Source organism: Rhipicephalus sanguineus, chromosome 11 (assembly GCF_013339695.2).
Source record: "Rhipicephalus sanguineus isolate Rsan-2018 chromosome 11, BIME_Rsan_1.4, whole genome shotgun sequence".
NCBI lineage: Eukaryota > Metazoa > Arthropoda > Arachnida > Ixodida > Ixodidae > Rhipicephalus > Rhipicephalus sanguineus.
The window spans coordinates 86,075,061-86,101,511 of NC_051186.1; the positions used below are offsets into that span (position 1 = coordinate 86,075,061).

General features: G+C 48.7%; 1 protein-coding gene across 18 annotated transcripts in view; it reads right to left on the bottom strand.

The window, feature by feature from the left end:
* The window catches only part of LOC119373848 (protein-cysteine N-palmitoyltransferase HHAT), a 120,580-nt gene that overhangs the window by 84,180 nt on the left and 9,949 nt on the right, over positions 1-26,451 (bottom strand). For 6 of the 18 annotated variants that reach the window (XM_049410938.1, XM_049410929.1, XM_049410928.1 and 3 more), the window contains exons 3-7: positions 13,128-13,195; positions 6,162-6,272; positions 4,012-4,206; positions 1,325-1,558; positions 300-415 (exon numbers count right to left, since the gene is read on the bottom strand). The exons of 3 other annotated variants lie outside the window; for them this stretch is intronic. In XM_049410938.1, coding sequence (XP_049266895.1) covers positions 300-415; positions 1,325-1,558; positions 4,012-4,206; positions 6,162-6,272; positions 13,128-13,195 — 724 coding nt within the window. The remainder of the gene's footprint in view (positions 1-299; positions 416-1,324; positions 1,559-4,011; positions 4,207-6,161; positions 6,273-13,127; positions 13,196-26,451) is intronic. 9 more of the 18 variants (XM_049410939.1, XM_049410940.1, XM_049410935.1 and 6 more) reach the window with 7 other exon arrangements.

Sequence of the window (26,451 nt, forward strand, 5' to 3'; positions counted from 1 at the left end):
CACATTTTTTTTTCGTTAAGAATTTGTCTCTTTCTTTTTCTTTCTGTCTCTCTTGCTTTCTCGCTTCTGTGCTCGTTCTCTCATCCATCACAGGGTAATTGCATCCCACGCCGAACAAATCGGCGCATGTGTTCTGGGAGCAAAGCAGGAGGTGAAGAAGAAGTCGAAGAGAGCGCGTGTCGGTTCATGATGATGATTTCTGTTCGCGACTAAAGCGAGACTTCTCCGAGCTGAAAGAGCTCCGCTGTTAAAGCCCAGGAAAACGCATCACAAACCCAAATGTACTTTGTAGTACTCACCTGTAAAAGTAGTGTGCCATGAGTTCCATGAGTAAATAGTGGGCGCCATTACGGAGCAACCTCGCGATGGCGACAGTAATCTCCCGCAGCGAGCAACTTGGTTTTGGGCCTTCCGACTGCGCAGAAGCGCAAGCAGATTTCTTAAGAACGGTGGGAGAGGAAATTTAGGCAGATAGATAGATAGATAGATAGATAGATAGATAGATAGATAGATAGATAGATAGATAGATAGATAGATAGATAGATAGATAGATAGATAGATAGATAGATAGATAGATAGATAGATAGATAGATAGATAGATAGCACTATACGTGCGTATAGTGCGTGCAACGGCGTCGAACAGCAGCCGTGATTAGCAAAGTTTGCCAAGAAATCTAGGCTTTTAGGCATGAGTGACTGCCAGCTACTATAGCCTATATGTTGTTCTGTGCCACCTCATCCTGTTAATCCGGGACCCGGGGTGTATACGCGATAGATAACCGCTCAGGAATTTGATTTTTTTTCTATACGCAAGTTAATCGACGGCTGGCTGACACATGCACTTCCACTACCACCTGCATGCCAGGCCTGAACCATTAGTAGCGTTCCTTCATTCCTGTCCCGGCATGAAACTGCGCATTCATTAAATTTTGGCCTACAGTTACAGTCTTGACAATGTAAAGATAGATTAGATGGTGAGCCCCTGGTTAATGACCCCCTTATGTTCCATTAATCTCTAACACAGCAGCCATGCCTGAATTACGTAGAAGCGGCCGCAGCTGAACGGCACTTAGATTCCACAGCCGTGCGGTAATCGATAAATTTGTTGGCGTGTTTTACTATATAAATGTCAGTACTCCTTTTGTCTGATACCTGCTCTCATTTTATCTATCACCTATCGTCTCATTTCTATATTACCTGCTCAAAAATATGCAAATTGACATCTGCCTTTGGCATAAATAGGCTATCATGACTTGGTGATCGTTGACCATCACTGGCACTTGCTACATAAAGAACCACAGAACCATATATAATCATGACATACCTGGGCTATGAAGTCGTCGTACTTCTGCGGTGGTCCCAGGTATACCATGGGCAGGTACAGCATGTAACCCAGCGTCTTCCAGTATGACGGCCACCTGCGTATGTTGTTCCCGGTGTTCTTCCGGCGCTCGGCTTGAACGAAATCGACAGTGAAGCTGAGGCCACGCAATATGTTCCAGTGAAAGGTGACGTACGAGGCCCTGTAGACCATCAAACCGTACCTGGGATACATGTACTGAACGACAGAAAAGGACAGAAAAGAAGAGAAGATATATCTGCACCTGCGTCCTGTACGCTCTGTCTGTACAATCTGAACTAAACAGTGTCGGAGGACATCAGACATATTTTGGGCAAATCGGTTAGAGGTGAAGCTTTTTCTGACGCATGTAACTGGAAGGTCTTGAGTAATATACTCCTTCTTGCCTTATACGGAGCTCACTGTTCCTCGTTCATTACAAGAAGCTCTGGTTTAATCTTATTCACCTATGTTTCACCTATTACAAGCCCTAGTTATGGCGCATGCACTTTCACGTGGTAATAAAATTGCTGGGTTTAACGTCCCAAAACCACGACGTGATTATGAAAGACGCCGTAGTAGAGGGCTCCGGAAATGTCGACCACCTGGAGTTCTTTAACATGCACCTAAATCTAAGCATACGGGCCTCGAGGATTTTCGGCTCCATCGAAAACGCGGCCTCTTTTACGTGAGTTGGACAAAATGTTTCACATACGCAACGGTTCAAGTTTTATATTTGGGCCCATGCCCGAGAACACGGACAAAGAGATGCCAAAGCCGAATAGGCCACTGTCTCCGGCTAACATAATAAGGGGCGATTGGGTGCGCCACTGCGGACGCAGAATGACAGCGCTCCAGAACAACGCGTAAGCGCTCCCACTACCCGGATAAGGAAGGGGAGACAATAAAATATGTCGGTTTAAGAACTTGAAGTTTTGTCTTTTAGATGTGCTATACGGACAAGAAGGAGCAAATTCGAGGGTCTTGACGATTTCTTCGCGCCATTTGAATGATCATAAACTTCCCTAGAAAGCTCAGACCTCACAGTCCAAATTTGGGCCTTCCAGCAGGCCCGCAAAACGGCAGTGTGGGCGACCTGAGCCCGGGTAATCAAACTGCAGGACACTCAATAAATTGTTTTTACCAACCAACCAACCAACCGAAATGAGCCTCTGTAGATTTCTAAGCATTTTGCTGTTGAAGTAAGACTTCACTACGAACCTAGGCATGCTGAGTCATGTTATCGGCATACCTGACATATACTACGCGTTTATTCCGGGCTGTTTGTTACGTTGTTAGTATACTGTCACTGTTCCTTTTGTTCACGTACATTTCTAAAATGTAAATTCATGGTTATTTTTTTAGTTTATATTTTTTATATATACGGCTTCCAGAGAGTGGGCTTCTGAGGGATCGATTTTCTCACACTGTCACAGGTAATGAGCAACAATGACTGCGCAGGTTCCTTGTACAGTGAAACCTCGGTGATACGAATCTCAGGGGTCCACCAAAAATATTCGTATCATCCGAAATTCGTATCACCAGAAAGCATGGAAAATTAGGATGCGACAAAAGAAAGCTGACGTACATTTTCATTTATTGTTTTGCAGGGCCGCAGCAACGTCAGGAAGAACCCTGAATGATTGACATTCAACTTTTCATATGTCGGCAATCATACCAGCACTTGTAAATATACGGCCCGTACGCGCGTATTGAATTCATGAACCAGGTGCGTTCTGAACCGTGACAGCAGTAGCCCCTTCCAAATTTTAGTATGCTTTTTTGCATGACACGGGAGTACGGTAGCGAATGTAACGAAAGAAGCGCTTTGACGTGATGAATCAAGGCCACAAAATTACAGAACCACGGTCCTGTGTTGTGTTTTTTTATCCCGGAGGTGTTGGGAATGTTTTTTGGGGGGGGGCAATCTACGGCCGTGCCCGCACAAGTGTCACCTCAACGGTCGCGCATGTTGACGTTGTGAGACGTGACTCCTTCGCCAAGACCCCCCTCGCCTTCTTTCGGGCCTCGTCCACCTTTCATAGTGTCTGATGCACGAGTGTCTGAACACACTCGTGCATCAGACACTCGTGCTTGTACTGTGTCGTGATTGTACTGTGTTCAGACACATAGTGTCTCAACACAGTAAAATGACAGCAGCCCGCGTCGACGCGTTAGAGAAAAAAAGCATGGCTCTAATGTCCTCTGCATTCTAAACGCGAAGGCACACGGAGGCACATAAGAGCCTCAAGGATTCGCGCGCACAATCTCGGAGGCCATGACGTGTCTCCAAAGGTTTATTCAGACCGTAAGGAAAGTGTTTTTCTTAGACCGTGATTTTTACAATTTGGAGGTGCGGCGCGCATGCCCACGCTTGCGTTCCCGCGCTCGCGCGTGCTTGGCGCGTCTTCCGCGACAGCGTTGACAGCACCTCTTCGTACCTGGATGGCAGCGTACGTTCGTACCAAACGTCGCTGGGTGAAAATCGGTTCGCAACAACCGTACTCCATTACATTGCAGGCCAATGGGCCTTGGCCGGTACCAATTAAAAATTCGTATCACACCGAAATTCGTATGAACTGTATTCGTGTCACCGAGGTTTCACTGTATTGCCTTGGACGAAAACAAGAGTGACACACAGACCGAGCAAACAGGTTAACCGGTTCACTCACCGCAAATGCATCGAACGGGATAAAGAACTTTTGGCAGTGGATCATGGTGGCGACCACGTAGCACAGTGCTGTGCTGCCCAGCGAGGCCGTGACGTAGAAGGCCGCGTGTTGCGCCAAGAACAGCAGCGCCACTTCCCAACCGAAGGTGAATGTCACAAACAGGGACGAGTAGACAGAGTAAAAGACGAACACCAGCTGCGAAAATGTTAAGGGAGATGCGGTGAGTAAGTAAGCAAGTACTGCTACAGAATATTGATTATTGCCGTGGTAATTTTCGGAATTTTATATTATTAAACCCACAGGTATTGCTTTGCATCCGAGGACCCCTTGCCGGATTTGGGCTTTGTAAGCTGAGAAGCGCGACACTCTTAATCAGGTCCCGGATAAAGTGCCATATATACCCAGGACACTATACCACTTTCGTCTGATTTCCTGGTTATAGCTCGCCCTTTATTCCGGACTGGATTATCAAGAGCGTAGGTAACGATCGCGAATGCAAAGGATGACGCACATGCGTAGCGCGAAAGCAGTCAAACTTAATTGGCGTTCTGACACCAATTTCGTCACAAATATCGTGTATACAGGGACGGCTCTGAGCAAGTGTGAAGCCCAGGAAATTCTGGTGAGATATCTTATTTCGACATTAAAGTCAATTTTCGCATGGCGCACCGACTGACATCGACACCAGCGTGACGTTAGGCTGAAGTATCAATTCTGGTGACCTCACGCACCAGTATGGCTAGCTTGCGATGAAGTCAGGTCCCAAAACATACAAAACGGCAGCTTGCGCGTCACTAGCAGAGACACGGGGCAGAGCGGCCGTGGAAACTTCGCGATATCTGGCGCTAGCTCGTTACGGGCAGCTCGTGCCATGTCGGGGCGTCAGGGTACAGTAGGGACCAAAACTAGCTTTGAAAAACAGGTAATTACTTTTTCAGGGCGCATTCACGCTTACCAGTTCATTTTCTGGCCTCTTGAGCGCACGGCCTTTCATTTGACTCGAGAAAACGACAGCTCAATGTTTTCACGTCCGTTCCCCTTTTAAACAGAAAACGCGGCGCGCCCTTTGTCTAGAGGGAGACACGCCTGGAGAAACAGACAGAGAGACCTGCCCCCCCGTGCGCACGCCCATGAGAACTAGTAAAAAAAGCCTGCCGCGACGGTGTTCCGCGCGTCGGCAAGCAATTCCCGGAACAGGTGTCATGTCACAGAAGCTGCGGTCTCGAGGGGCGCGCGAGAGAGGACAACAAACCGACACTGCGCATGCCCGTTGCTATTAACAACACGTGCAAAGAGGCGCAGCTTTAAGCCCAAACGCATGCAAAAGAACATTTTTATCGGTTTGTAGCGGGAGGAGTGGAGCTATTTCTCTAATAAAAGAGGCGGACTTCTTCACCTGGACGCAACGCGCTCCTGCGCCTACGGTTGCTAGGAGTACGTAGCGCTCGCGGGCGCTAGCCTAGGCGAAGGAAAAGTGTCCTCTTTGGCTGTGAAGCCGGACTTCTGAAAGCATGATAGGAGCGCTGTTTAAACGATTCTAGCATGACATATAATGAGCCGATTTGAATAATTATTTAGGTGGAGCGCTGTAAATAGGACGCCTTACAATGTCCTGTGTGTAATCAAAGCTCGCAGCGAACTTTATGAGGGATATACCCAAACCAAATACGCGGAAGCTGACTGTCGGACTGAGATATTTGTTGAACGCATAGGACAAGTTGGCTAGCGAACACACACACACACACACACACACACACACACACACACACACACACACACACACACACACACACACACACACACACACACACACACACACACACACACTCACACTCACACACACACACACACACACACACACACACACACACACACACACACACACACACACACACGGTTCATGAATTGACGTTGCCTCCTGTAACACCATGATTTGATGGGGTCCTGCTAACTGCTCTTTATATTACTTCGGTAAAATCAGGGCTGAGTGATATCGGGTCAGTTACGTATACGACCACATTTCTTTCTGTGGCTAAGAAAATAAATTGACCTGTTTTTACTGAGACCTCTGAATTTCTAGAGGGGAGTTGTGGCTAGAGTACGGGTATTTGTGACTCATAAGCGTATAGGTGTACAAAGCATGCGCTTACCGATGGTGCCACGTGGGCTGTCACCCGGGCCAGCACGGGGTGTAGCAGGTACCACATCCACGCATTTTCCATGACGTGCTTTGTTGTCCGCCATTCCCAATTCTGATTGTCCTACGTAGCCGGATGTGGAAGGTTTATAAGCGAGCATGAATTTCGATTAATCACAGGCAGTTCTTGAATAGGCTGAAGTAAAAATAAGAATTTAGGAAGCTTTTGTACGAGCGAGGTTCATTACTCCGAACCTCAGTCTACTCTGGATTTGTGTTTATCATGTACGACCACTCCTCCCCTCTCTAAGGTACTGTGCACCTTTAGGGTAAAACAAACAAACAAACAAACAAACAAACAAGCAAGCAAGCAAGCAAGCAAGCAAACAAACAAACAAACAAACAGACAAACAGACAAACAGACAGACAGACAGACAGACAGACAGACAGACAGACAGACAGACAGACAGACAGACAGACAGACAAACAAACAAACAAACTAACGGAATAAAAATAAAAAAATAAATAAATAAATAAATAAATAAATTATAAAGAGGTTTATTAGCGGCGACGATACTCGACAGCGACAGTCAAGGCGGGGCCGACTCTCAGCGCGAGCTGCGTTCTCTTCGAAAAGAGCCGAAGAGGGCGACCCACTAGAAGGTGTCCGAGAGGACGACCCATTACCAAGTTCGATCGCTTCGCTACAATTACCCCGGGTACGAAAAGGGAGCCGCCTGGAGACCTAGCAACTTGTCACTATGAGGGGGTCGTGGCAGGGCTTCAGGCGCTCTACGTTGACAATGTCGCGACCTCGACGGCGCATGTCCGAAGATGGTTCTATGGGTTCGATCAGGTAGTTGACCGGGGACGTGCGCTCGACGACACGGTAGGGGCCTTCGTATTTGGGCAGTAGTGTGGAAGAGAGGCCAGTTGCAGTGGTATAGGGACAGAGAGCCGAACGAGCGCTCCAGGGAGGAACGTGGGCGTAGAAGTGGTGGTGTCACCGCGAATGCTCTTCTGTCGCTCTTGGTTAAGCGTAGTGAAGGTCTTGGAGAGCTCACGACACTCCTAAGCAAGTCTGGCTGTGGCAGAAATAGGCGCACATTCAGAGTGATCCGGCTTGTAGGGAAGGATTGTGTCGATTGTGTGCGACGGGTGCCCTTCCGTACAATAAGAAAAAGTGTGAGAAACCAGTAGTGCTCTGAGGGGCGGTATTCTAGGCGTACGTGACGAACGGCAGAATGGCATCCCAATTTGTGTGGTCAGCGGCGACGTACATCGAGAGCATGTCGCCGAGCGTGCGGTTAAAGCGTTCGGTGAGGCCGTTCGTCTGCGGATGGTAATAAATAAACTTTATTGTCATGTCTACAAGAACTACGCAATTTATAATTTTATGTTCGTTTATTTGCATATACTGCAGGGCTGTGTATAATTTATATATATATCAGGAGTGGGAACGTTATACAATACTACTAATGCCACGAAAAGGCAAGCAATTGATTTGACTAGTATAGTCGCGGAAAAGAGAAAGAGATACACACGCAAAAGGAGAATGACAAAAAAAGATACAGCAACTCCGATGTTAGTGAGAAGATCGCCAGTGGTAACAAAAATATCTTTTGATGGTACAGAAAAGGGAATGTTACCGGGCAGATAATTCCAGTGCTCTATTACGCGTGAAAAAAGGAACTGTATGTGAATGTCTTAGTACTGTAAAACACATGGCTGATCCCTCCGTCATAGGAATCGTATAACACGAAAGTGAGACGTGTCTTCACAGAAGTAGCGCTTATTGTGTAGTGATATATGACAGTTTGTACAATCTCTATTCGTGTTTGACAGCTATATCGCCGTTTGGCGCGGATGCACACATGTTGACGCCTAGTTCGTAGAGGTTCGTAGCTTGAGCCGCAAACGCGTGCGTCCTGCTGACCTCTGTCTAGATCCACCAAGGCACGGCATTCGCCCGTCGAAATCGCGTCCTTTCTGCAACACGTTTTGCAGCAGCTTTGTTAGACGGTGCTCTCGCAGTCGAAGTAGTCGGCGGCGGAGAAATCCCGTTGGTACATGTGGAAGCTGTACTACTCCGATGAGCCGGCGCATGCTAGCACGAAGCGAAAGGCAAAGAACGTAACTGCGTCTAGGGTGCCTCGGCTACGCCAGAGCGGCCAGTGCCTCTCGCTGGTATCGAGACGCTTTAACCATGACCTCTGATATCGCGCGCAATCTCGGAGTAAGCGCTAGTAAGTGTCGATCGTGACGCACTACTTCTTTTCACCTCTCACAGACGGCGGCAACGCACCGCTCCGCCCCGCCTACCTACACCGCCATCAGAGAGCATCGTGCGAGAGTGAATGTGTGAAAGATATAAGGCGCGTTCGTGAAGTGTCCAACATCTGCCAAGTTGGTTTAGCCTCGGGCGCATACCGTCGCAGCCGCAATGTCGTGGGTTAGATTCCCAGTGGCGGATCTTTTTCTTGGTTTCTTTCTCACCCGTTGGCGTCCATTTTATCAACGTCATATCCGTAACGGATGTACTTGGTGGACCCGGGCATAAAACACTTTCGTGTTAAAAAAAGTGTTATGTTTATTAAAGAATGACAATCAGAACAATGCTAACAGGTTAGTACTAAACGCTCACTCTGGGATCAAAAAATGTCGTAAATCTCGTTCACAAGGTGGGTGGCGGCTAATCTGCAGAAAAGCTAGGAATTCATCGGCAAGGCGGTACAGTTTTACAGCAGATTTGGAGGTTGGCCATGACGCACATATGCCATGCTAATAAATGGCATTAATTAAAAGCGCGAGTGGATGCGTTACAACGGTTTTATTGGCCGCGAGATCGAGCGGAGTCGCCGCCTAGCGACTTCTGGCTGAACCACGCCTAGTGTGGATTGCTCCATGCGTCGTCTGCTAGCCCCGTTGTGTTTCCATGTGCGCGTACGTCATGCAGATGCTCAAAAGGCGGTTTGTTCCGTTGCGTTAGTGCAACTTTAACCGCTCGTACGTATGCCTTAACCGCTCGTACGTATGCCCTAAAGAAGCATTTGGCCTTGGATCTGCTGTATATGTACTGTGTGTACCTGCGATACATTAGTGGTGCAGGCTCTTCTCACATTCTGTCTGTATATGTACTGTAATAAGATCAGACAGTGCACTTCTCGAGAGTGCTGTGTGTGGTCGTCGTACCCTCCTTTCACGAGAGTCATATCAGTGTAGGTGCCGCTCTGTGGTTCAAGCGCATTGCAAAGTGCAATTTGGCGTTGCCCTAAAGATGAGAAGTATTAAATCTCATGCGAATATAGCCTTTGAGCGGCACGGTGGTACAAAAAAGGCTCGCATGTAATTGAGCGTTGTGGTTAGGTGTTGTTTATACGTTACGCGACGAGCTTTAGTTGTGTACGGTCCTGGTCTCACTAGAGAGAAATATTTCTGTCAAGTCACGTCTGACACTTCGGCACTTAAATTGTCCCCTAAAAAGAACAGAAAATGAAATGACACGGAAATCGCAAAACTAAACAAGGTGTGGGTTCGAGCTAGTTGGTACTCCATGATAAACACTTCTTGCGCAAAATTTTCTCAGACAACGGAAGAAACAGACACGGACGGGCGCGAACTTCCAACTGATTTTATTATCAACAAATGACATATATATATATATATATATATATATATATATATATATGTGTATATATATATATATATATATATATATATATATATATATATATACAAATATGACTGTGACAAAACAAAAACACAAAAACACCAATGGCACAGGTGTGCAGTGTGTCAGCGCGCATCAGCTACTCCCTCCCCCAAATGTAGTGTTCCTTCCAAAAAGTCACAGTTTCGCCGCAAGGGCGAAGCAATGAATGCGATAGCAAGGAACTAATGCTATACGAAGTGAGGCTCGCCAATGGATACTCTCAGTTTGAACAGCGCTTCTGTTGCAAGGCGGCCGAAGGCGGCCGCCTTGCAACAGGCGGCCGAAGCAGCGAAGGCGGCCGAAGCAGCGAAGGAAACTAGCGTGCTTCAAGTGTCGACCTGTGACACTTGATAGTTCGCGCTCATCTTCTGTTTGTTCGTTTAGCGGCGTCCCTGAGCTCGAGTGACATTCGTACGCGCCGTAACATGAGCGCGTACATCACGGTGAAAGGGTGAAACATTCCTCTACCCCTCGCCACGAGAAAACCGCGCGAGCAGACGGCGGAAGGGCAAGCTTCTCCCATGCGCAAATATAAGAAGAAGCGAGCGAGCTCGCCGACGACTTTTAAATGCGCCCGTGGGGCTCCTAGCGCCACCTCGCTGGTATTGAAGAAACGCTTATTATCGCCTGCTGTCTCTGAGTCCGTCCAGCGCTAAATGGTGTGTATATAACGCTCGCCGTTAGCTACGTGGAGGATCGGCGTTTCGTGGCGTAGTGGATAGCGCCGCTCGCTGCGGAACAAGAGGTCCCTGGTTCGATTCCGCGCTTCGGAAGCATTTTTCTGAGTTATTTTTCTGTGGGGACTTTATAGATATATACATACTTATACATATACGGTGCATGACGGCGACGGCGACGGCAAAATCCAGCCGAGACTGTCCATATAATTGCTATCGCAATAAAAGGCAATTTCCTTCTGTGTCAACGAAACTGACGTCATGCACATGCAGTTGCTGCCCTCTCGTTGCATTTTTGATGCCTCCACAATCTCTCGCGTTCGCTGATCCCCGTCATGAAAAACAGCAGTACACTGTTGATAAAATGGTTTGCACCCACACTCGTGGCAATGAATGGCCAAATTTCCATCCCTGCCCCCTTCCACCCCAAAAAGGAAAAATGCGGCGTAAAACACCGAAACAAGTATGTTGACTGCACGAAGGAAGTCGTGTACAAGTTGCCACTATCGTGTGGACGACCCTACATTGGGCAAACAGGTCGGTGTCTAAACCATCGCCTGCGTGAGCATGCGAACAGGGTGGAAAGGGGCAGGGATGGAAATTTGCCCTTCATTGCCCCGAGTGTGGATGCAAACCGTTGTATCAACAGTGTACTGCTGTTTTTCATGACGGGGATCAGCGCACGCGAGGGATTGTGGAGGCAGCAAAAATGCAACGAGAGGACAGCAACTGCGTGAGCATGACGTCAGTTTCGTCGACACAGAAGGAAATTGCCTTCTTGGAAAGAACACTACATATGGGGGAGGGAGTAGCTGATGCGCGCTGACACACTGCACACCTGCGCCATTGGTGTTTTTGTTTTGTCATAGTCATATTTGTGTGTGTGTGTGTGTGTGTATATATATATATATATATATATATATATATATATATATATATATATATATATATATATATATATATATATATATATATATATATATATGACACTTGTTGATAATAAAATCAGTTGGAAGTTTGCGCCCGTCCGTGTCTGTTTCGTCCGTTGTCTGAGAAAATTTTGCGCAAGTGTTGATCGCAAAACTGAGTTGCCTTGCGCAATTTTACCTTGTGGCGAAATTTATAGAAAACCACCCGTGTACTTAGATTAAGGAGCGCGTTAAAGGGCGCTGATGGTAAAAATTAATCCAAACGGCGTAGTTTACATTTATGTCGTAGTAATTTCGCGCGAAGCCGCATCTTTTTTTCTTTACATTATTTTGAGCGTTTGTGTTGCGTTGTTTAGAATGACAGAAGGCAGCGGACATTAGTCGTATGAAAAAGCGTACTTTGGTCCCGTAAAATAACCGGACCTTTGTTCCATTACTGTCGTGAAAGTAATCAATCGAAGAAGTTCCGTGCTGTGCTGTACACCTTTGTGTACTGTTACTGGAATAAAAACAAGCGTGTGCGTGTTAAACGTCTCTGTAGCGCTAAAGCGCTGTCAGCCACGTAGCTTTCCTCAGTAAACCTATAAACTGTCCTACATTTCATGGAGAACTGAATAAGAAATGCGAATGAATATTTGAGCACGCAGTGCACAAAGTGCTATTTCAACTCATCGTGCAGGAATACGGGCTTTCTTTTTGTTGAGGGGCATCCAAATGAACAAGAAGTAAATAGTTAATTCAGTCGCGCGATACAGCAGTGCGTAGTACGTGGAACACAAGCTAAACTTGTACAAATAAAACAACAAGAAAACGTCACCCATTGCGAAAACGCCGACTGTCGCCGAAGGCGAGCAACCCGTTCGTTGGCAGAATGCGCTTCTCTCACAAGTAATTGTAACGTTCGGCGCTCTTCGTGCATTATTTCGGGAATGAAGAGCGCACATATTACCACAAAGCTGCAGTCAACGCATTTTGTTTGCCGGAAATCGGGTCACATCGCTCACAACGAAGTGTTGTTGTGCACGTATGTATACGCGCTGACAACCGCCTATCCACACTAGCGCGGCGACGGTGCTGCCACCTGTAGCCCGATCTCGCGGCGAATAGCGCGATTACGTAGATTTCGACATGCACGGTACCGGCCCAGTTCACCAAAGCCCTCGAGTAAGAACGCAACTTGGCCCGCTTTTTAAATAATGTGCGTATTGTTTTCTTCTCTGGCACTTTTACCGCGTGCACCGGCTTTTGCTAGGTTCCCTCTGCAGGTAAGCCAGGTCATGCACAGCAGAAAGTTATTCGACCAGGCGGTGCACAGTGCAAGAATACAGAGCCGATTATCTATTATAATATTTGCATGCGATGTATCTTTATTTTTCACCGTGCACAACCGCTCCTGAATGTGCAAGCGCTGCTTAGGGAAGAGCACTGGCGAAGGGAAGAAAGGACGCACAGAGAAACATGAAGAGCTAAATAAATGAGACCATATAGGCATAATTTTCGAGACATTATTGATCGCAAGGTCCAAGGAAAACGCCTATCCTACAAGCAAATTATGTAGGGATTGCGTTGTGTTAAGTATTTACCTAACACATCCAAATGTGCATTTGTATGACGACTGGCTATAACACCCAGTGCCATATATGTAACCGCCAGCAGCTTACCTGCCTTTGCTTAAGACCAAAGGGGCTGTCGTTGAAGGAACTCCGCATATGGCTCAGCAGAAAGTAACCTAATAAATAAATAAATAAATAAATAAATAAATAAATAAATAAATAAATAAATAAATAAATAAATAAATAAATAAATATTGTGTCAAATTCAAGTCAAATTATGAGGCACCCTAAATGGGGGACTGATTTTACCCAGGAATCACTGAGAATTTAGGGTTCGTTAATGGTCATCTAAATCTAAATACTCGGGTGTTCTCACACTTCGGTCCTTCGGAATGCGACCGCGTGGCTGAAAATTGAACACGTGTCGTAGGTGCAAGAAACAGACGAAATGGCTGTGTCACCATACAACTGCAGAAAAAGAACCGAAGATTCTAATCTTACACGGGACATATTGCAGTAAGTTGTAAGAACATTGAAAATATTAGGTGATTTTTCTGGTACCTGTTGTAACGTCACTACACTAGCACCAGAAACCCAACTTCGCAGTAATAAAGAGCAAGGTCTGAAGGTTTCAATTGTTGAGAAGATTCTGTGGAACTTAAAGAACAACAGAATGAAGTGCGCGCAGATGAAAAGAGTTCGGCGGATCCCACGTACGGCGGGAAGATGACCGTGGCGTAATTTTTTTACATTGAGCTAAACATTACAATATGACGTTAAAGATAGGTGCAAATGGTATACGCACACATATATGTTGAATAGTCTCATATGTGCTATATAACCAGTTGTTTAGAGTTGCGCAACGATGCCAACAGCAACATAGGTACATAGGCGTATCTACCGGGGGGGGGGCAAGGGGGGCGCTAGCCCCCCCCCCCCTCTCAGAAATTTTGTGGGGGGGGCGGAGCCCCCCCCACTTTCCATAGTGGTTGTTGTCGGCTGCAGACCGGGAAGCTAACAAGTCAGGCAATGTTTTACTTGGACGCAGCAATAACGTAATTTTGTAATAAAATTTGTCCTACGATTCTGCTGTGACGACTGTCTTCTGTGTGTCATGGCCACGCACATTGGCTACCTGCGGTGCGGGTTGGCTATTCCACGCTTGTGCGTCTTGCGCTCGAGCATTGCAGAGGAAGCTATCGCTCAGTAGGGGCTCTATACATTACAGCAGTCTGTCATGATTTTATTTTGTCCTGCCTGGCCTGAAATTTAAGTAATCCGCGACGCAAATATTGGCTAGAACCAGTAAACGTTTTATAGCCTCATCAAACGCTCTCCTTTTTCAGGAAATTCAGTTTCTTTGAAAACGAATAGCATCGCCACTGCTCCATATTCAAGCTGCTGTGAGTTGATGAGTGTGGAGAAGTGTCCAGTATCTAAGTTGTGCCCAGCCAGGACAGCTAAAATAGATTCCCACTTTAGTCTCCGATTAGCCTGCTTCACTTGGCTTATCTTAAGGTAGCCTGCATCGATCGTGGCGGCTTGTAACAAGGCAGTGGACTCGAGTACATTGAGAAGTCCAGCTTTCAAGTTTGCCCCGTTACTTGATCTACCTCACCAGGGAGATGATCAGCGTCCAGGGTTTTCTGGACTAAGAAGGCTGCCTACCTGCAAAACATGGTGTCTGTTACTAATAATGTAGAGTTCTACACATTATTACTAATAATGTAATAATGTGTAGAACTCTCACAGAGAGTTCTACACGCGCAAAAACAGCTCAGCATCGTTATACTACAACAAAAAGTATCTATCATACACATATGAATCTATCTCGCTCGCTGCTATAAGCAGCCGCTGCCAATGTGATTGGCGGCAGCCTTCTTAAATTGCGTTCAGGAAGAGACACTGTCTGGCTATTAAAAAAAAAATGAGTTATTGTGCAGCACAGTAATGTGCTTCTTATTGTGCACACTTCATTTTAACGCCGCTAGTTTTCGCAGACTTGTGACGTCGCGTAAAAATTGGAGGCGATTTTATGGCACATTAAAAATTTTTGATGAATACCGAAGAACCAATGACAAACAATACGCCGTATTGAAAATAGTTCATTATTATTATTTTTTGCGCAGTCATGCGTACGTGGAAATTACGCGGTGGATCGCTTACGCGTCATTTGTTGCGTCGTTTTACGAGAAGGTGCTGTGAGCATGACCCAGAAAATTTCGACCAGTCATTAGCAGCTAACGACCTATACGGAAGGAAACAATGCGTGGTAGTTTAACGTTATAATCACCCACATTTTTTCAAGGACAATTTGAGGTTACACAGTTTACCTAGGCTATTTACTTGGAGGAACCGGAGGGGAGGAGAAAAGGGCCACTTCACCGCTTTTCCGTCCACCACCCACCCAAGCTGGCAAAAGTAGGAGGGCAAGGAACGACACCTAGTATATAAATTCGTAGTCATTTATAATCTTATAACTATACACAACCAGCTCAATGTGGTTTGCTTAAGTATTAATCGACTGAACTTGGTCATCTACTTAAGAAAGACTTACTTTATATTACAGGGCTCTAACAGTAAAGAAATTTGCACTCGGCTTATCCTGAAGACTTCTGCGAAGTACCTTGCTTTGTCAGCCACATACTTTGTTTATTAAGTGAGAATTTAAGGCACTAGAGTCATAGCAGGTTCTTCATACTCATCGTATCTACAACTCCACACTAGGACTGGGAAGTTTGCTGATGGAATGCTCAGATGATCAGGTTAAATTTGGGTGTACTTGTTAAACTTCTCGGTAATATTTCCAAAAAGTTACTAAACACTACTATGTTGTCGCGGTATAGGGCGGCCCAGCCTGCACAAACTGTTTGTGCAGATTCTTCCTTGGTGTAAAACAAACAGTTTTGAAAAGGAAGTCATCTGATCAGCTCTATATGAATATAAAGAATTGCTTCAAATCGTATATATATATATATATATATATATATATATATATATATATATATATATATATATATATATATATATATTGTAAAGGCGTTTATTGACGGCGGGATCGACGGCGACGATGCGCAGCGACGACAGTAACGACAGAGCGCAGACTCGCAGACCCTCACGAGCAAGAGCACGAGGGGCGTGCTCTCCGAGAAGAGGCGAAGAGGGCGACCCACTAGAAGGCACTCAAGAGGATGGCCCATTACAGCGTTCCATTGCTTCTGTACAATTACCCCGGGTACGCAAAGGGAGCCACCCGGCGACCTAACAGCTGGTCACTATGAGCGGGTCATGGTAGGGCTTGAGGCGCTCCACGTTCACAATGTCGCGCCCTCGACGGCGCATGTCCGAAGATGGCTCAATGGGTTCAATCAGGTAGTTGACCGGGGACGTGCGTTCGACGACACGGTAGGGGCCTTCGTATTTGGGCAGCAGTTTGGAAGAGAGGCCAGTTGCAGCGGTCGGGACCGAGAGCCACACGAGCGCTCCAGGGAGGAACGTGGACTCAGAAGTGGTGGTGCCACCGCGAATGCTCTTCTGCCGCTCTTGTTCGTGCGTTGTAAAGGTCTTCACAAGCTCGCGACATTCTTCAGCAAGCCTGGCTGTGTCCGAAATAGGCGCACATTCAGATCGATCCGGCCTGTAGGGAAGGATGGTGTCGATTGTGTGCGACGGGTGCCTGCCGTACAATAAGAAAAATGGCGAGAAACCAGTAGTGCTCTGAGAGGCGGTATTGTAGGCGTACGTGACGAAGGGCAGAATGGCATCCCAATTTGTGTGGTCGGCTGCGACGTACATTGAGAGCATGTCGCCGAGCGTGCGGTTAAAGCGTTCGGTGAGGCCATTCGTCTGCGGGTGATAAGCAGTAGTTTTGTGGTGAACGACGTTGCACTCTTTGAGAATGGCTTCGACGACTTCGGACAAGAAGACACGGCCTCGATCACTGAGCAGCTCCTGGGGCGGACCGTGACGCAGCATGAATCGGTGGAGCAGGAAGGTGGCCACATCGCGCGCTGTAGCCGCTGGGAGGGCGGCGGTTTCGGCGTATCGCGTCAGATGGTCAACAGCGACGATGGCCCAGCGGTTACCAGCCGAAGTCAGAGGAAGTGGTCCATACAAATCGATGCCCACGCGCCCAAACGGACGGTTACGGCAAGGTAATGGTTGTAGACCTGCTGGCGACACGTGCGTTGCAGGTTTTCGGCGAGCAGCATCGTGAAGGCATCGTCGTCGATGCCTTTCATAATGTGCCTCATCTTGTCAGATTCCGACATGGTGGTGTCGGCTTTCTTACACAAATCGAGGACGTCTTCAATGTAGCTGGTAAAGGCTTCGCCGGCCTGCTGAGCTCGTTCTCGCAAACGCTGTTCGGCCTGCAGCTTACGAACGGCAGGGCGGCCAAACACGTTGATGATGGCGGTCTTGAAAGCGGACCACGTCGGGAAATCGGATGCGTGGTTGTTGTACCACATGCCGGCCACAACCGCGAGGTAGAAAACCAAGTTGCTCAGCTTGCCTGCTTCGTCCCATTTATTGGGGACACTCACCCGTTCGTAAAGCGTGAGCCAGTCCTCCACGTCGGCGCCATCCGCGCCGGTGAAGACAGGAGGGTCGCGGATACGGGGGACACCGGGACAAGCGGTCGTAGCAGGAGGCGGCGTTTGCTGAGCGGCGTCTTGCGGCATGGTAGATGGCACGGTACGGGATCGAAGCTCCAGGGGCATCAGATGGAGACCGAAGTTGTGGGGACGGTACAGCACTCTCCACCACTTTGTAAAGGCGTTTATTGACGGCGGGATCGACGGCGACGATGCGCAGCGACAACAGTAACGACAGAGCGCAGACTCGCAGACCCTCACGAGCAAGAGCACGAGGGGCGTGCTCTCCGAGAAGAGGCGAAGAGGGCGACCCACTAGAAGGCGCTCAAGAGGATGGCCCATTACAGCGTTCCATTGCTTCTGTACAATATATATATATATATATATATATATATATATATATATATATATATATATATATATATATATATATATATATATTGATGGTACGCGTTTAGCGTTGAGTCCGTGAGGCGTTTAATAAATAAATAGCACAGGTTCAGCGACCAGCAGTCCGAAACGGAGCAAGCACGAGCACCAACAACCGTCCTCGTCTTCGTCTTTCACTGGCGCCCCTGTTTGCGCCCTATCCATTCTACAAATCACTCCCCCGCAGAAAAGGAGCCATCCTGGCGACTTAAGGAACAGGGACGACTGGTGGGTCGTAATGCGGCTTCAGTCGGTCGACGTGAACAATCTCACGGCCACGGCGGCGCCGGTCTGCGGATGGTTGAACGGGCTCGACAACATAGTTGACGGGAGAGGCTTGACTTAGGACGCGGTAGGGGCCTTCATACTTCTGCAGTAGCTTTGTGGAAAGGCCAGGAGCAGAGGAGGGAACGCGAAGCCACACCAATGTTCCAGGCGAATATGACTGGGGAGGCAGGTTTGCGTCATGGAGGTCCTTTTGGCGTGCTTGGTCTTGTGCGGTTAAGGAACGTGCGAGCTGCCTGCATTCCTCGGCGTAGGTGGCGACTTCAGATAGAGTTGTGGACTCTGAAGCGTCCGGGCGGTACAGAAGAATGGTGTCCATAAATGAGGAAGGTTCGCGGCCGTAAAGAAGAAAGAAGGGAGAAAATCCTGTCGTAGACTGAGTAGCGCTATTGTAAGCGTACGTAACAAAGGGTAGTATGCGGTCCCAGTTGGTGTGGTCAGCGGAGACGTACATGGACAGCATGTCGCCTAGTGTGCGGTTAAAGCGCTCAGTCATTCCGTTGGTTTGTGGATGGTAGGCGCTGGTTGTCCGGTGCACAACGTTGCATTCACGGAGGAGGGCTTGTACGGCATCAGAGAGGAACGTGCGTCCGCGGTCGCTGAGTAGCTCGCGAGGCGCGCCGTGGCGAAGAACAAGTTGGTGAAGTATGAATAAGCCGACTTCACGTGATGTGGCCTCTGGCAGCGCGGCAGTCTCAGCGTAGCGTGTCAGATGATCGATAGCGACGATCACCCAGCGGTTCCCGTCTGGTGTGTACGGAAGGGGGCCGTACAAATCAATTCCGATGCGATCAAAAGGCCGGGAGGGACAAGGCAACGGCTGGAGCGGTCCAGTGACTATACGTGGGGGGCTCTTCCGGCGCTGACACTTGGAGCATGAACGCACGTATTGGCGGACGAAGCGGTACATGCCACGCCAGTAGTACCGCAGCCGGAGGCGTGCATAGGTTTTGATTACACCAGCGTGGCCGCATTGGGGATCCGCGTGAAAGGAGGCACAGATATCGGCACGGAGATGGCGAGGAATCACCAACAACCACTTGCGACCATCAGATAGATAGTTGCGGCGGTATAGGAGCCCATCGCGGATGGTGAAATGTCGAGCTGTGCGCCGCAGCGAGCGAGTGGCGGTACGTGGTGAGGGCTTAGATAGGAACTCCATTAAAGAGACTATCCAAGGATCCTGACGCTGCTCAGAAGGCATGTCAGCGTGTGTAAGGGCCGCAGAATCGTAGCTGGAAACAGACCCGTTGCCACAGTCATGGGGAAGGGGAGAGCGAGAAAGAGCGTCGGCATCTGAATGTCTACGGCCTGACCTGTAGACGACGCGGATGTCGTATTCTTGGAGACGTAATGCCCATCGAGCTAGACGACCAGATGGGATCTTTCAGTGAAGATAACCAGCAGAGGGCGTGGTGATCAGTCACGACATCAAATGGGCGGCCATAGACGTAAGGTCTAAATTTTGTAATTGCCCAAACGATGGCTAGACATTCTTTCTCCGTGACCGAATAATTTTCTTCAGCTCTGGTGAGAGTGCGACTTGCGTAAGAAACAACGTACTCGTCGAAGCCAGACTTGCGTTGAGCAAGAATAGCGCCAAGGCCGACTCCACTGGCGTCCGTGTGGATTTCGGTAGGGGCGTCTGGGTCAAAGTGACGGAGAATCGGTGGCGATGTCAGTAGATGACGTAATTTCGCGAATGCGGCGTCGCAAGCGGAAGACCATGCCATGACACCTTGGCTGTCAGAAAGTAGGCGTGTTAAAGGGGCCATTATGGATGCGAAATCACGAACGAATCGTCGAAAATATGAGCATAGGCCTATGAAGCTCCGGAGTTCTTTCAGGGTCGACGGCTTGGGAAACTCGGCGACAGCGCGGAGCTTTGCAGGGTCGGGTAGAATGCCGTCCTTGCTGACAACATGTCCCAAGATGGTGAGCTTCCTGGCGGCGAAGTGACACTTCTTCATATTGAGTTGTAGACCAGCCTGTGTGAGGCATTCCAGGACACTTGCGAGGCGCAGAAGATGGGTGTCGAAGTCCTTTGAAAAAACTACGACGTCGTCCAGATAACAAAGGCACGTGTTCCACTTGAGACCTCGAAGGATGTTGTCCATAAGACGCTCGAAGGTGGCGGGGGCGTTGCAAAGGCCAAACGGCATCACGTTGAACTCGTACAGGCCGTCAGGAGTTACGAACGCAGTTTTTGGGCGGTCAGCTTCATCCATAGGTACCTGCCAGTACCCCGATCGAAGGTCCAGTGAAGAAAAGAACTCCGCGCCTTGCAAACAGTCGAGCGCGTCATCGATTCTGGGGAGCGGATAGACATCTTTGCGTGTGATCTTGTTAAGGCGCCTATAATCAACACAGAATCGGATGCTACCGTCCTTCTTTTTCACAAGTACCACCGGGGAGGCCCAAGGACTGTGGGACGGCTGTATAACGCCACGACTAAGCATATCAGTCACCTGGTCATCAATAACTCGGCGTTCAGCGTGAGAGACCCGGTATGGACGCTGACGCAGGGGTGCATGGCTCCCGGTGTCTATATGATGGACGATGGCAGACGTTCGACCCAAACTGGTTTGCTTGTAGTCGAAAGACGTCCGAAAGCGGTCGAGAAGCTTCAAGAGTTGGGTGCGTTGAGCAATAGGGAAGGTCCGAATCAATTGATGGAAGGAAAGCGTCTAGGGAAGATGTGTTGGACGTGGTAACGAGATCAACGCTGGCGACCTGGAGGCTTGTTGTGCGATCGAGCAGTTGGCTAGCGCAAACAGAATCAATCTCCTCAAGACGCCCTATACATTCTCCGCGGAATACTGTGGCTGCGACCGAAAGCAGGTTCGTGACATAAATGCTTGAGCAGGAGTCTTCGATCGTGACAAGAGCAAAGGGGAGAATGAACTTCTTACGAGAAGTGAATGCTCCTGACGGTGTGAACATGGCGCTAGAGAAAGCATAGTCGCAGGAGATCGGTACCCGAACAGAAGACATAGGTGGGATGTCCGTGTCCGCGGCGACGACGACACGAGGAAAAGGTGACTTGCCAGAATCGATGTCGGAGATCGCTGATAATTCTAGTTCGGCACGGGCACAGTCAACAATGGCATGATGTGTGGAAAGGAAGTCCCAGCCCAATATAACGTCGTGCGAGCAGTGTGGAAAGACGACGAATTCGACGACATACAAAACGTCCTGAATGAGTAGCCGAGCCGTGCACGTCACGGAAGGTTGTATGGGATGTGCGGTTGCCGTACGGAGAGAAAGACCAGAAAGCGGAATCGTAATTTTTTTTAACTTGCGGCACATTGCTTCGCTCAACACAGACACAGCAGCTCCCGTATCGACTAAGGCCTGCACGGCAACACCTTCAATGAAGACAGTTATTTCGTTAGCAGGTTGAGAACGAGGTCTTGTAAATTTCGACAGCGGCGCAGTTCTTGCCTCCGGAACTGCGATGGTCAGTTTTCCGTTTGGACGGGCGAGGGGCGACGAATCATTGGCGAAAGCGAACGTCGGCGCGGGGACGGCGATCGACGGGAGTTGAAAGCTCGGCGGTTGGATGAAGAGGTGTCCGAAGTTGCGTGGGAGGGCATCGGCTGTGGTGGCTCTGGACGGACGTAGCTGTAACTTGCGTCAACGGTACCTGGACGGGCAACGCGGCGGCGGCAGAAACGCTCGACATGGCCGGGTAGACAACAGTAGTAACATATTGGTCGGTTGTCCGTTGTGCGCCAAGGATTATGAGGAGGGGTGACAGGACGGCGATAAAGTGGAACGGGCGGGCCTGCCGGCGTCTGCGTTGAGTAGAATGCACTTGAGGAGTGAGCAGAGTCCGTGCCGTGTGGCAGCGCATGTGACTGCCTTCTCGCGACGTCAGCGTAGGTCAAGGGCGCGGATACAGGCGGCGGCTGGTGCGTAGGCGGAAGGGCTTCGGATACTTGCTCCTCAATGGTTTGTCGCAGCGACGAGGGGATCCCATGAGCATTGCCTGGGAGAAAGGGTGCAAGAGACAGTTGTCGTGCAACTTCTTCTCGGATGAACTGCTTGATTTGTTGCGTCAATACCGTCGGGTCCGGAGAGATGGCGCCAACGGTGAGTGCTGACGTACTGGTCGTGTCGAAGCTAGGACGGCGTGTGGAGATGCGCTGCTTTCGCAACTCGTCGTAGCTCTGGCAGTGCTGAATGACGTCCGTGACTGTTTGAGGGTTTTTGGCCACAAGCATGTGGAACGCATCGTCCTCGATGCCTTTCATGATATGCTTGACTTTGTCAGGCCTCGGACATGGCAGGATTGAAGCGGCGGCAGAGGCCTACGACGTCCTCAATATAGGAAGTGAAACACTCTCCAGACAGTTGGGCGCGATCACGCAAGCGCTGCTCTGCGCGGAGCTTGCGCACTGTCGGTCGGCCGAATACGTCCGCGAAAGTCGCTTTGAAAGAGGCCCAGGTGGTAATCTCAGCCTCATGGTTGTTAAACCAGAGTTCCGCGACTCCTCTCAGGTAGAACTGGACGCGGCCGAGTTTGTCGTTATCGTCCCACTTGTTGTTGACACTCACTCTTTCGTACGAAGAGAGCCAGTCTTCGACGTCCTGCTCATCAGTACCGCTGAAGATGACTGGGTCGCGCTCCCTTAGAATACCGGGACAGCGAGGAGCTGGGGGTGTGGCAGCATTCTGCTGTGCGACGTCGTCGGGCATGGTTGACAGGGAAGGTAGAGTCCGGTTACGGAGTTCCAGGGTGCAAAAGAGAACCAGCACTCTCCACCACTTGATGGTACGCGTTTAGCGTTGAGTCCGTGAGGCGTTTAATAAATAAATAGCACAGGTTCAGCGACCAGCAGTCCGAAACGGAGCAAGCACGAGCACCAACAACCGTCCTCGTCTTCGTCTTTCACTGGCGCCCCTGTTTGCGCCCTATCCATTCTACAATATATATATATATATATATATATATATATATATATATATATATATATATATATATATATATATATATATATATATATATATACATATACATACATGGCGGACAGTGAGCGACGCCGTGTTCTTACACGTGCCCACGCCTGCACACCTTCAATGGAGCCGCTTGCTGAGGACGACACAGTGGGCTCGTAGCTCCTGGTTTCTGAAAGTGCTAACGCGCCAGTTTCTGTGAGAAGAGCTTCTTTTGCGAGGTCGCGTACAGACTGTACGTGCGCGTGCACAGACTGCACGTTGAGAGCGGCAAGCGTGAGCTGATTGTTGTGGTCGTGGCATCGAATGAAGGCGGTAGCCCGGTCAAAGACAATGTCTAGAGACCTGTTCGCTAGCCGGGTCATGTCGTCGTCAGACTGTGGCGATAGAGCCGGCGACATGTTGGAACCTGAGGTCACCTTTTGCATCGGTGAGATATAGGCCGTCGAGGCTGGTAGCCCTGGAAAGTGCTACGCAGGCCAACTTCAGTTGTTGGCGCTTACCGTATTGGAAGACTACCTGGGCATATGTGGCCCTTTGGGACTTATACAGGGTGTCCCACATAACTTGTGCCAAGACTTTGATAATTAAAGGCACTTGAGAGGCAAATTGAACGAAACGTATACTACTCGCACTAGCCTATTGATACTCAGGCTATTTTTTATTTTCCCCTAAACTAATTAGTTAATTATTTTTAATTACCTAACTTTTTAATTATTGGCTGAAAACCCAAAATATGAACACTGAGCTGAAAAGCACTTTTAGAAACCACGGACTGAATTGTTTCCTGTACGATACGACTCGCGGTGTTATTTTTTCCGCGTTGTAAAGAAAGCCCGCGAAATTTGAAAAGAGGCCACGTGACTCTCAAACGTGCAACCGATGAACGAGGTCGCCCGCGGCTGCCACGGGGAAGCGACAGGGTGCCTTGAAAGTGGCCGATGTTTGGGCGTCCATCTTTCGTTGAATGACGATGCAAATGGACGCTGCTGGCCGAGCGCTGCCGAGATAAGCGTCCGAGACGGATAAATAAAACAAGAAAATAGCTTAATTGTCTCTTTTGAACTTGAGATGCGTAAAAGGAGGCGACGACGTGAAGCTAGTCACGGGTGGCGTTGGTAGGCGAACGGCATGAGGATACTTTTTTTTTTGTTTTCGGTGATCGGTGCTCGTAAAATTAAGCCGCAATTACAGAACATGTTCAAAGATCCCGCCATCTGCTGCAATACAACTCTGACATCTCTTTATCAGATTTTCCGTGACGTTCTTGACTATGGTTTCGGGAATGGAGTTGCAAACTTGTCTTATTTTTTCTTTTAGATTACCTGATGTTGTGGTTGGTGCCTGGTATACCTGACTCTTGACGTACCCCCAAAGAAAAAAATCAAGGCGGTTTAAATCTGGAGACCATGCTGTCCAAGCAATGGGCCCGTGCCGCCCTATCCACTGCTGCGGGAAAACTTTATCCAGCCAATTGCACGCATTGCTGCTTCCGTGCGTAGGAGCTCCATCATGCTGATACCAGATATCTTTAATCCTAGCCAGTGAAACTTCGCACAGAAAATTTTCAAGTGGTCCATCCAAGATATCCTTGACATATCGTTCGCCTGTAAGTGTGCTGTCGAAGAAGACAGGTCCGATTATAGTACCACCGTAAATGCCACACCACACATTGAATGACCACTGATATTGGTGACGCGCCTGCCAAACCCAGTGAGTGTTCTTGTCACTCCAATAGTGAGTGTTGTGGAGGTTCACTTGAGCATTGCGCGAGAAGTTCGCTTCGTCGGTCCAAAGTACCTTGTTCACGAAGCCTGGGTCTTCTTCGGTCTTGATTAGGACCCAATTTGCAAAGTCTGTGCGATTATGGAAGTCGCGAGGCTCCAATGCTTGGTGCAGCTGCACGTGGTAGGGATGAAGTTGTCTCTTCTTTAGTATTCTCCACACCGAAGATTTCGAGACACCAGCTTCAGCACCCACACTACGGACACTTGCCTGGGGGTCTGCAGAAAACTTGGACAGGATATTCCTCTCCACTTCCTCGCCCAAAACTGAAGATTTGTGCCGTTTCGTGGTAAATGTCCCAGTCTCTTTCAGCGTTTCATAAGTACGCACAATGGTCATTGAGCTCGGCCGCGTACCTGGATGCCAGCGTTGAAACAGTTTGACTGCCTGCCTTCTGTTTCCGCGTGATGCACCTAGGGCCAGAACCATATCCGCTCGTTGCTCATTCGAGTACGGCATGTCAGCTGCTTTGTCACAAACGACAAACGAACGCGTCAACAAAGCGCGCGCGCGGCCGCTTTCAAACGGCACCGCGATAGCACGGCCCCAGCCGCTCACCCAAGAAGCGCGAACGACGAAAAAAACAAGTTATAAAAGATGCCGGCGCGCCGACGCTTCTCCTCGCCCACTCGAAGCCGCCGCAGAGCCGCAGACAAATCAAACGCCCGGTAAAGCCTGCGAGCGTTCTATGAGCTGCACGGGATTGGTCGAGGCTCGATTCAAATTCAAATTCAATATGCATTGTTTAACGGTCCAAGACGTGAGAATAGCCTGTAAAAGCCATAGAATGGTCACGTGATAGCCACCTCCTCTCCCATGACGCGACGCCGCGCGAGTAGAACCGGGGAGAGAAATCTCGAATTGCAGCAGCCGTCGAAGCATTTCATCATTCTGTCGCGTTTCGTCCTATCTACATGAATCAGAATCAAACTGCTGTTTTTTTTTCCTCGCAGTCGTGACCGCTTTATCACCGCCGCAGAGCTCGGCCAGCAGTGTGCATTTGCACCGTCATTCAACGAAAGACGGACGCCCAAACTTCGGCCACTTTCAAAGCACCCTCTTCCCCGTGGCAGCCGAGGGCGACCTCGTTCACCGGTTGGACGTTTGAGAGCAGCACTATAGCAGTGCGCTCGCGGTCCGTCACATGGCCTCTTTTCAAATTTCGCGGGCTTTCTTTACAACGCGGAAAAAATAACACAGCGAGTCGTATCTTACAGGAAACAATTCAGTCCGTGGTTTCTAAAAGTGCTCTACAGCTCAGTGTTCATATTTTGAGTTTTCAGTCAATAATTAAAAAGTTAGGTAATTAAAAATAATTAACTAATTAGTTTAGGAGAAAATAAAAAATAGCCTGAGTATCTATTGGCTAGTGCGAGTAG